This window comes from Maylandia zebra, linkage group LG11 (assembly GCF_041146795.1).
Source record: "Maylandia zebra isolate NMK-2024a linkage group LG11, Mzebra_GT3a, whole genome shotgun sequence".
Taxonomy (NCBI): Eukaryota; Metazoa; Chordata; class Actinopteri; order Cichliformes; family Cichlidae; genus Maylandia; species Maylandia zebra.
The window spans coordinates 9,562,229-9,573,984 of NC_135177.1; the positions used below are offsets into that span (position 1 = coordinate 9,562,229).

Genomic DNA, 11,756 nt, shown 5'->3' on the forward strand with positions numbered 1-11,756 from the left:
ACAGAAAAATACCACTACTGAATGAAACAACACAGCTGTATAGAAGAAGTGTATCAATCTCACTTTTGGTATTAAGTCAAGAAAAAGGAACTGCCTATTTAGAAACTATTTAAAACCAAATGCTAAATCACGCACTTCTTTTTATGAGTCTTCTCTTAGTCATCCTTCCTTTTTGCAAACAATGTTATGGTTAAAATGATGCCCAGTGCTAACAGTGTATTGTGTGCACACTGTGGGAAACACAGCACATCTCAATCTGTGGTTTTTATTTCTCATCTTCCCCTCCCACTGATCTTCTGCATTCCTCACCAGTCATAGATATTCACATCAAGTGCCCCACCCATGTCAGATTCATATTAATTTATTTTATCACACTTTACTACCACTTTTATGCTATTAACTTATGTGCATGGCTCTACTTTCTATTCCTGCTTCTTTTCTACTACAGCCATCTTCTGTATACATAAAAAAAACCCAACCTTTTGTGCATCCACATGTTCTCCTTTTGTTTCTGAAGATCTTTAAAAACATCTGACCATATGACTCATTTCACATGCTGCTGACCAGGTTTGATATTGCAAACCTTTTTCTCACTTTTGCCTGCCTTTGTAAAAGAATGTTTGTTGAGACTTGATGGAAATGCTTTACTCTACATTTCAGATCAGCTGAACAAAAGCAACAAATAATAGCTTTTACCTGCAGCTGAATGTTCACTTTTTGGTTTTGTCTCACACAATAAAAACAAAATGCAAATCTGTGAGAACACGTGGGCTTCAAAATGATGCCCAGAAGGTGCTTAATTAACAAATAAACACAAAGATCGTGACCTTGAAGAAGTTAGATGAAAAGGTGAATAAACAGGCAGATTTTAAGAGCACACATAATGTTAAACCTGTTGTGTTGATGTGTGTATATGGGGGGGTGGGGGGGGGGCAGTATTGTTGAGAGACAGAGAAAAAACAGCCACTGCATTAAAGCCACAACTTTTATTCATTAGTGAACCTCATGAGATACACCAGCAACAAGGTTCTCTATTGTTCATCTTGGTAAGTTGATAATTGGCTGGTCCTCATACTTGTGTAGTTTATTTCTAAGAACCAGGATTTCAGTCAGCTTCGATAAAAAACAAAACTGCAACATGTCTCCAATAAACTTTCTGTACTTTTATAATTTTTAGAAGCATTCATAAAGAAAAAGGACTTTTTAAAAAAAAAAGATGCTAGAAAATCTTTTAAAGAAATTGACAATAATCTAAAGCTCATCAAATGCACCAAGATACAAATAGGAATATAAAACTCAAGCTGAAGGCACAAAGAGGCTTCAACCACCAGTAAATACTGTACAATCCCAATAATGACGGACATATTTACCTACATTGTAGTCTAATTAAGTATAAATTATTACATGAAAATCATCTCGTTTATATATAATGCATGTAGATGATAGAAGAGAAAAGTTATTTTGTCTTTGCCAACAAGTGCTAACCTGTGGTATTAACCCTCTGGGTTTGTTTTTGTTTCACACAGAAGTTGTTCAACCACACTGGCATAGTAGATTTTAACTCCAAACTTGCAGTTCTGTACAGCTCACAGTTCAAAGTATGAAACTAATACTTCAACCGCACTGCAAAGCAAAGGATATAATGTAACATGAGGCACTGAAGACTCAACAAATGTCACGTTATCAACAAAGAGTCACCGAGGTGGGTTAATGACTACATCTTCCTGTTTATTCTATGCACAGTGAATAGGTAGCTTGCAAATGCATTCAAATGTACTACTTGCTTTAAAATATTCATTTTTATTATGACAAACAGTAAGCAGTGTTCTTTGAACCATTACAGGCAGTAGGTAGCTGGTTAAAAAGCCATAAAAAGGCAAATTCCTAATAGGTTTATGAAAAGGGTCTACACACTTATGTGCTGTCGAAAGGGAATAGAACCCTGTTGTCGTTATCTGCTTTGTGTATCTTCATTGGAGCCATAAAACATGCTATGCTGCTCTTGTTGCTTGAGGTAAAGTCTGAAAATCAGGAAATACATGTGTCAAACAAAGCACGTTTACGCTTAAAAGAAACAGATTAGTTAAACAGACACAATTAACAACTCTCTAACCCTGCTAAGTTGATAAACTCTAAAGTGTAAAAGAGCAGTAAATGCTCTCACTGGCCTTTAAACCTTGAACCAACTATTATAGCTGTATACAGAGGACAGCGAGAAAGGAATGCGCTTTGGCTGTTGTCAGAAAACCTTGATCGCTTCTATGGTTTCTGAATTATAGTCATTAGCTTTGACTCCACCTGTCCACACGCTTGCAGCACTCAGTCACCAAAACCCCCCCAAAAGTCCTGAACATATTACATGTGTTCTAAAGATGCCTGAGGGAGTTTTACTAAGGCTGCCACACTGTATGAAGTCAAAGACAAATTGCTTAAAAATGGCTTACAGAAATATAATCTCTAAACATAAAAAAAAAAACTACCACAAATTTTTTTTTTTTTTTTTTTACAAACAACAAAGCGTATCTATATTTGGTCAGTTCTGTAAGTGCCTGTGTGACAACAACAAATGTTTGTACCTGCAAAGTAACAAAATCTCTCAATGCAATACTGGGCAGCATATGAAAATGTTCATTCATGTAACCCCCCTCCCCCACCCCGCACAAAAACCAAAACAAATTAAAGAAAGCATACAGAAAGTAAAAAGAAACACAGACAGTTTTTAACACAGAAAAAACAAAACACAAAAACACAATCTGACCTCAGAGGACAGAAAAAAAAAGTGTCAACTTTTTAAGGTCCATCTTAATACTATTCTTATACAGAATATAGTACCAGGCTGAACTGGGCTGGTTCAGCGTACATCCATCCAAAGGAGCAATCAATTTCTGGGTCACACAGAATCAGCTCTTGTCCAGCGTAGTTCATCTTAGGTCTAAAGGCACAGCGTCGGACCGTTTCACACTGACGACTCGCCAACACTACAATGATCCACTTCAGGATTTCATTCTTAAAACTTTGAATGGGTATTTACTCCTTCCTTAGCATGGGATGACAGGAAAGCATTTTAACAGTTTGACTTTATTTTATTATGACCCCTTTGTCACAAACACTGAACATTAAGTAGAAAGATAAAGTGGCAGCGGATGAAGTTGGGAATGGCGAAGGAAAAAAAAAAAGACAGAACAAAGAAGCAGCACTGGAGAGGAGCAGAGGTGTCTACTTCAAACTTCATCAAGAAGAATCATCTTCAGCTGGTTATAGATCCATTTGAGTCTTAATAGGCAGGAGCCAAAATCCACCCTGCTTTGTTCTTATTAGTCAGTTCAGGCGTAGAACTCCTTGGTGGGTGCTTTGTGATATGCAGTTGCAGAAAGTTTGTTATCTCCCAGGTCGTAGCTACCTTCATCCTTCTTCTTCATGCGGTAGGCAAGGAGAGACAAGAGGGAAACAGCACAGAGGAATCCAATGACTCCGCACACTATCACAGCTGGAGACGGAAAAAAGAAATACGAAATTATTTTTAAAAAATAACATTTTTATAACAGTTATCTATACTTAACATTTCAGATTCTTCAACAGAAGTCTAAATTTTCTTGAAAACTCACTACTGTAATTTTGTAATGAACTGGTAAGACAGTAGAAACCTAGTCCTTACCTGCTAGCACCTCTTTTCTCTCCAGCAGGTTCTCAGAGGATACCTCCATAGAGTTCTCACCAAATAATCCTTCTCGATCAGCTTTGGTAAGAGTTTCATCAGACTTTTTGATAGGCTCTTCATATTGGGGATTTAACACATCCAGGCGTCTCTCCTTGCCAGAATTGATTACACCATCAGCTCTAGTACTGCCACTGGGAGGCACATTGGTGGTGCTGGGACTAGCATCCTTTCCAAACCAGTCAGCTGTTGGGCCAACACCAAGCCCCTATAAGGATATTAGCACAGTTTAAAAAAAATGCTGAGACATTATGTGGCTTTAGATCCTTTCCATTTACCACTATTCACACCTTAAAGCGGTAGCAAATAAATCACAATTAGTTTCTCTGCTCCAAAATTAATCAACCTTAATATTTACTCTCACTATCACCAATTGAAATTAAAAGAATAAATATCCTTGTGTGTGCGATGAATCATCCTGAAGATGGACATAAGTCAGACTTCATGAGGACATGAATCAAAAGGAACAGTCATACTTTACCTTGTCTCCATCAGGGAAAATGTCAGCCTCCTTCGCTGTAGTTGCTGGATCATGGCTGCGTGCCACTGTGGTTGGTGGGTTGTCTGGAGAGTGTACTGTAGGCTGTGGTTGACGCTGCTCTGTTTTGCTAGAGGGGCTAGGCAACGTCAGGACCATATCCCCGGCATCTGAATGGGCACGGGAAACTGAGAAATCACCAACACAAAACACTTCAGAGCATGTCTCTTTTCATTATTATAGAATAGTTGTTTTTTTTTTAATCTATTGGATTAACTGAAGGAATAGGACCGTTTTTCTTGGATAACGAGTTGACATCTGAGGTTACTTGGTTTTACAGCAGAGTCTGCCACAAATGTGGAAACAGTTCCTACTGCAAGTTTTATAACTTACTGAAATTCACCTGAACGTAATGCAGTTTTATATCACGCTGAATGTGCCACGACATCACTCACTACAGTTTACGCAGGTGAGTCATTCAAAGTCTGTGAGTTTCCAATAAAATGTCACCTGGTTCCACTGTATCACCTCAGGACAAACATCTGGTATATTGTAAGTGCATCTGTGTCTGAACATACAAGCACTTGTGGCTTACTTGTGTATTACTCACCAGCCTGCATGTATGATCGAGTGGAGTTAAATAATGTCTAATAATCTGTGATGAAGTTTCTATTTAATAAGCAATACAGGGAAAATATACATATAGATATATTACACACACACACACACACACACACACACACACACACACACACACACACACACACACAGATAGATAGATATGCATACATATCCTTACCATAATCTCCAGATCCAGAGCCTGACCCACCATCATCACCATCTTCATCGTCTATAGGGAGGTCACCAGATGTTCGGCCCTCTATGTATAAGTCATCACTTGGGCTAAATGACTGGGAGAAGACAAAGAGCTGCCAAAAAGAAGGGGGGATAAAAACATGCAATTTTATTTAAGTAGGAGAGAAACGCACACATAGATTCACACAGAATTCCTTTCACTAATTGACAACATGTGGATCTCGCTACAGTTCTGGAGTAAGACAATACCTCTCACAACCAATGATGTATGCTGGCCAAATATGCAGCAGTGCATGCTGCTGTCTGAGAGTATTACATCCATACTATAGTATGTGCAGTAGATATAGGCTGTTTTCTTGATCATTTCACATGCTGTGGCAGTAATTTGTGATACTTTGCAGAACCACGCAGCAGAGAACTAAGTGTCTTTGAAAGGAGGAGGGATGAGATAAAGCAGCTTCAAAGACAACACAGAGAGCAAGCAAGTAGACGCACACATGGAAAGGGCCGCTTCACATATTAGATTGCACCTCGTGAAATCCTTCCGCCAACCCGAATGCTACACAGAGGAGTGTGATGAAAACCAGTGACCTTCTTTTCCCTTGATCTAAGGCCTAGGCAGACAGAAGGTAATGAGACGAGTGGCTCAAACACAACCGGAGATCACATGAATCAAAGAAAGACACTAACTGTGCTGAAATCGATAAAGAGCCAAAGAAAAAGAAGCTCAAACATATGCTGGTGTTAAGAGAGGGAGAGACACTCACACACAGAGACATGGATGAATATGGCCCATTGAGACCTGAAATATGTCTGGTATGTATACTACGCTTCCACTAACACAGGTGCTGAGAGAGGGTGAAAATAGGGAGAAAGGAAAGGAAGCACAGTTTAGTGTACTTCTCATAAGATACCTGCTCCAGAAAAAGGTTTTACTCCAATAAAAATTCACAAAATATGTTGTCAAAGCAACAGTTCTTTTCAAGTTAACACCATTTTTCTTTTGCTAACAAACCTTTTTATCAGTATGCAATAATGCAAGCAGCCCACAGAAGGGATACAGATATAAAATCTATCTGATCTGCAACTGTACACCTAACATTTAAGGTCATTCTGCAACATGTCACCAAGATACTGGTGTATTCATGTGAAGCATTAATAACACGTAAACCCAAGGGTGACTAAAATAGCAGAAGAGGTGCTGGCGTTCTCACCGACTTCAGCCAGAGATTAGAAAAGCAAAAGCTGTGACTGTCTGTGTCACATACACAATGAGAAATATACTCTATGCCTAGCTTGAGAATTATCAGGTTATAAGGCTATAATCAGACATCAGCAAACTTATGGTAGATGTATGCAAAATCTGTCCAACTATTTTAAAAGACCTCTAAAGACGTACCTTTTTTAACTGCTAACAGTCAAGTCTGAGGTCCATCACAGATTGGACAAGTTCTTTTATATAGCTGTTTTAACTATTGTTAGAGTTTAGTTCTGATTTTATTCTTATTTTCTGACTTCTTTTTAATCGTTATGTTTACTATGCTGTTTATGTGAGTTCTGTGTGTTGTAACTGGCTTCTTGGATTGCAGATGAGTGTGCCTGTAAAGCACTCTGGGTCAACGTCGGTTGTATTAAAATTAGCTACATAAATAACATTGACTTGATAGTCATACAAAAAAGTATTAGATCAAAGTGTTGTACTGTGTTTCACTGGCATTTATTTTACCAGACCAAATCCAGATGTTAACCACACGATTAGCTGAGTCAACACATTATCTTTTTAAACGGATCAATCAAATATTTTTAATTTAGAATTGATTTCACTAAATGCCATTAAGCTTTGACCTCCCACCTACTGGCAGTTTGTTTTCTGCTGACTCTGAATCAGTTCTCCTTGACAGATACAAGTTTTACACTGGGGTTTACTGGAAGATGTGATTTAGAATTTATACACATCTGGAAAGCATACGTATGCATGCAGGATTTACACACCCACTCTGTATATAACATTCTGATATCCTGGTGCTTTGTCACAATGAAGACAGTTTACTGGAAACAGCTGTATCACTCCACAGACTGAGTGTTGGTGGAGGGCAACATTAAAGCTGACAATCATCAAAGTCTTATTTTTTGTTTCTCCTTAGCTGATAGCTAGCTATATCCCCAGTGAGCTGCAAAGTAATGAGAGCATGGTCAGATCGAGAGTTAGTTTAGATAACAACGAAAAGCACACAACAGATCTGTCATCACTTGGATAGCAGCAGCAGCAGCAGCAGCAGCAGAGTGCTGTGTTGAAGGTGGTGTATGTTTGACTAAGGCATAAAATGAATAAAATGTCCACAGACATTAAGTAGCTGTAGCCTGTAAGGACAAAATTATCAGATGCCAAGAGAAAATGAATATTCCTCTTAAAACTTTAGTGATCAGACAGAGTTTGGTAATGCAGTCTTTAGTGATGCCAACAGGCAAAATGTGACACAATATCTACTTCTGTCTTACATGTGATTGTTATGTCCTTAATTCAGATTACAGTAATTTGAAACTGCTGACCAGAGACTACAGGTCCCAGTCCACTCCATGTACGCAAAGACCTAATATAGCTTTGTCCATTAGTTGTGTGGTGGTCAAAGAACAGTCAAGATAATCAGTGATATGTGGTTAAAAATAAAAAATATATACTGAAAAATAAATAAATAAATACAATAAAAACTCTCCAAGGGCATGCTAACACTGAAAGTCAAACAAACTGCTACAGCAACTCATCAAAAGAAAAACCTCTTGCAGCTAATCGCATGTGTACAGACTGCCTTTGACACACAGAACAATGTTGTGACTAATGCTGATTAACTGAGAACACATATCTTCCGCCCCACCAGGCTTTTTAGTTCTCCACAGCAGCAAGTGTCAAACTACATAGTTTATATTCATGTTCTTTTGTTTCTAAACGGTTTTTTTCTTCCTCACATGTAGGCGTTTCAGTGGAGTGCTTTTGAAGCCCTACGAAAATCGTCATTAATAGCACCGTGAGGAGGTGTTACCCTTTTCCTCTCGCTCTTAGCATTTGGATGAAAAACTGCTCATATCCCACGCAGCTGCGTGCTTGCCTGGACTAGCCCAGTGGAACTCGCTGTTACTCATCCATCCAAAAAAATGACACAACTACCAGATCACAAACTGTCAAAGGAAGAAAGCCTGTTTAAACATTCATCCTTTGGATTGGAGCAACGTCACTGACTGACTAACCAGTAATTCTACAGCCACACTCATGGGGCGATCGTGGCTCAAGAGTTGGGAGTTCGCCTTGTAATCGGAAGGTTGTCGGTTCGAGCCCCGGCTTGGACAGTCTCGGTCGTTGTGTCCTTGGGCAAGACACTTCACCCGTTGCCTACTGGTGGTGGTCAGAGGGCCCGGTGGCGCCAGTGTCCGGCAGCCTCGCCTCTGTCAGTGCGCCCCAGGGTGGCTGTGGTTACAATGTAGCTGCCATCACCAGTGTGTGAATGGGTGGATGACTGGATATGTAAAGCGCTTTGGGGTCCTTAGGGACTAGTAAAGTGCTATATAAATACAGGCCATTTACCATTTTACACTTGGGGACACAGATAGTTTGGATGTAAGATGTAGCCCATCACACCCAGCAATTTAAGACTGGAGTCTGTGTATTAGTGGTATGACATGAAGATGAATCAAAGCATCTGCGGATCAAAGTATGAGATGACACAAATTAAAGTTAAGCAGAAAAAAGGTTTGTTTGTTTTTTGAGTGGCCACACCTGTTTACAAGCTATTATATTCAGAGATTACAACCTGTGGGGCCTTAAAGCAGGACAGGAATGCCAAGCTGTATTCATTTTCACCATATCCACAACTCCCTGAGTCCTACTAAGGGATTGCATGTCTCTTTCCTCTGCTACAAATATACACCAGAAGCAGTATCGTGTTTCAGTTCCGTCTCCTTTCACAATATACAGTCCATAAATCTTAAACAAACTGCATTTCTGCAGAGGTGGTGAGGCTCCCTGGCTCTCATTAGAGATTTCTTACAGTCAATAAATCACCAGCCTGGATATTTTTCATACTTTGTGACGATGAACAAAGCTCTGCTTCAGCCTGTCATTCCCAGGTGTTTTCCAGCTATAAAGCAGCCGCACATAGAGAAACAATGGAAGGGGTAAAGGAGGAGGATTTTGAAATACTCTTTTTTTTTTTCCTTAAACCACCTTGGTTAAATATGAATGATTTCCTGGTTTAGAATTTGAATTTGCAGTATAACATTATAAAACGTGTGGGTGAGAAATTCAGGCCAGGTCTGGTTTAAATGTCAAAGCTGTGAGCTAAATGATGAACAGACTTTGGCCCTGTGTGAACTTGACACCAACTGGACGCTTGGCCTCGGTTTGAAAAGGCTGCTGAGGTCAAAAATCACCCAGCTTATAGATCCGGAGGTAACATTTATTTATGTTTTAAAAAGACGAATTCGTGCTGTTCACTTTAAAGGTACATTTAACGTAAATACATAATAATAATAATAATAATAATAATAATAATAATAATAATAATTAACACAGACAAAAAACTGAGGATATAACATTAAGAGTAATATTTTTATTTTATGTGTAAACTCTATGGGGTAGAACTCAAACAGTCCACATGAACATAACAAACGTTACCCAGGGCTGTCGTTTTCAAAAATATCTTAAAGTTTTAGCCTTCTCGGTTATTTTACATATTAAAGATAATTAATATGTATTTTTCCACTAATACGTCAACTGGAACATGTTTGAATTAAAAAACATTTAAGAAAAGCCACTTACTTTTCCACTGATTGGCCCAGTTGCCAGCCCGACGAGGAACAACCACCACAGATTCCCCATTTTAACTTCCAAAACAATTTTTAAAAAAAACACGCTAGTTGAAAACGAGAAATTATATGTTGGTACAGTGAAAACGGTCAACTCGCTCTTCGGTGTTCAGTAGTACGTATAATTTGTTGTAGCGCTGTCGCTGTCGAGCCACTTCGTTAAATCTCAGTAAAGTTCCCGAGTGTGTCCCGGACTCGTTGTGAGAAGGACTTCGTCTGAAAAAGTTGTTTAGCCTGGTCGTGAAGCGTGGCTCTCTGCGGTGACGTCAGCACGCCGGTCCTTGACGACGGTAGTGGAGACGCACACACGAGCCGGAACCGTTGACAAGGTGACGACATTAGCTCAACTGCCTTACACCGAGGTTAATTAATAATAGGCTGAACGAGCGGCTTTTTCTTATTTACATTTTTAGTGTGGATATACGCTTTTTTAAATCCAGCAATTCATTTTGCCCTTTTTTGGAGGACTTGAGTCTGAGGCAAAGGCCATTTAGCTCTATGTAATTCACATGAATCCTGCTGTTCTATTGATGCCATATTTGCGGGGGCTGGGCAAACATTTCTTTTCAAAATGGACTCCCCTCCCTTGTGGCTATAAAATATGGTGATAAGCTTTTGTTTTGTTTTTTTGTAGCTATTATGATTCTATTGCTAAAAAAAAGAGGTTTTTAACTTTTACTCCTTCCAAAACAAAATTTTAATGCCGCACATTTTCAGCCTATTTCAGGAGACAGAAGACAGGGTTTTACTCAAAATTGTGGTTTGATTAGAGCTGTCATGAAATGAAGTGGAGGGAGGTCAGACAGGAAGGTAAAAGCTCAAAGGGGGACACAACAGCAGGTTTGTTATCAGAAGTATTGCTTAATGTTTAAACAAATCAAACACAAACAGAAAAAAGTTTGATTCCTTCTTTTCTCTGCTGATTTATATAATTAATGATGTATAAGCTAAAGGTGCATTAACCTGTACCTCTCCTGTCTCATTAGAATGAAAAATGAAAACAGGACAACGCTGCTAACAACCATGACAGGAGGCCCTATGATTACATCAAAGTGTAAATAGGTAACCAGGTTTCTGAAAAACATGTCAGAGCACACAAACCAGAGGGACGTGCTCATCTGAAAACATCCATTTCATGGCATGACTCAGATATCCTAGGACCTGAACTTGCTGGTTCCTTGTTACAGTCAGTTCAGTAAGTCAAGGCACATTTTTCAGATATTAGGGAGTCCATCAAAGTAACGGATTATCTTAATCGTTAAAGGGGAAAGAATGAAGCTCTCTGGAAGGTGAGACCACTGTTAAACAGAATGCAACAGGGGTGCCAAAATATTATTGCCCTCACAGGCCGGTGTTTTAAATGGCAGCCGAGAAACCAAATGCCACAACTTCAGAGCCCTAGCTTTAACAACATTTCTATATTTGTCCCTGCTCGGACTCCTCTAAGCTTTCACCTTCTTGCTCTAAAATCTGGCCCTCTTCCACCTCACCTCCTGACAGCAGTATGAGTAAAATCCTATCTGCCACACCCAGCGCTCTGTCACACCATCCATGATCACTGTTACTGCCATGGGGAGCATGACCCAACAACCCATGTTTAGGTGAGTATTAGGAGTGCAGAATGGAGTTTAATAAAAAAAAAAAAAAAAAGGAAACAATATCATTTCATCATACTAAGATAAAAAATAAATAATTTTCCAAAAAGAATCTTCTAAACATTTATTTCAACTACTATACTTAAATTATCTAAAAACAAACAAACCAACCAACTATGAAACATTTATTCTTCTGGGTCTCAGGAGATTAGGAGCAATCATCACAGTATGGATTGATTTGAGACTAAACCATCTTTTGTGTGTTGGAATATACACACATAAATTTTACAACAAA

General features: G+C 39.0%; 1 protein-coding gene across 2 annotated transcripts; it reads right to left on the reverse strand.

Moving 5' to 3' along the window:
• Positions 1-967: 967 nt before the first annotated feature.
• On the reverse strand, positions 968-10,151 carry LOC101485953 (uncharacterized). 2 transcript variants are annotated; one of them, XM_004565171.5, is made up of 5 exons: positions 9,820-10,151; positions 4,993-5,122; positions 4,197-4,363; positions 3,656-3,923; positions 968-3,487 (listed from the first exon to the last, which is right to left on the reverse strand). In XM_004565171.5, the coding sequence occupies exons 1-5, from the start codon at positions 9,877-9,879 to the stop codon at positions 3,324-3,326; spliced, it is 789 nt and encodes a 262-aa protein (XP_004565228.1). In that variant the 5' UTR covers positions 9,880-10,151; the 3' UTR covers positions 968-3,323. The 2 variants fall into 2 exon arrangements, with proteins under 2 accessions (XP_004565228.1, XP_004565227.1); XM_004565170.5 differs by having other exon boundaries at positions 4,197-4,381; positions 9,820-10,150.
• Between the last annotated feature and the right edge of the window lie 1,605 nt (positions 10,152-11,756).

Bases quoted from the DNA above. Each gene is read 5' to 3' on its own strand.
- LOC101485953 (XM_004565170.5), bottom strand. From the start codon at position 9,879: ATGGGGAATCTGTGGTGGTTGTTCCTCGTCGGGCTGGCAACTGGGCCA. The intron at 4,382-4,992 runs GTAAGGATATGT...GTGATTTCTCAG, and splicing joins CTCTGGATCTGGAGATTATG to TTTCCCGTGCCCATTCAGAT. The intron at 3,488-3,655 runs GTAAGGACTAGG...TTCCGTCTCCAG, and splicing joins GAGAAAAGAGGTGCTAGCAG to CTGTGATAGTGTGCGGAGTC.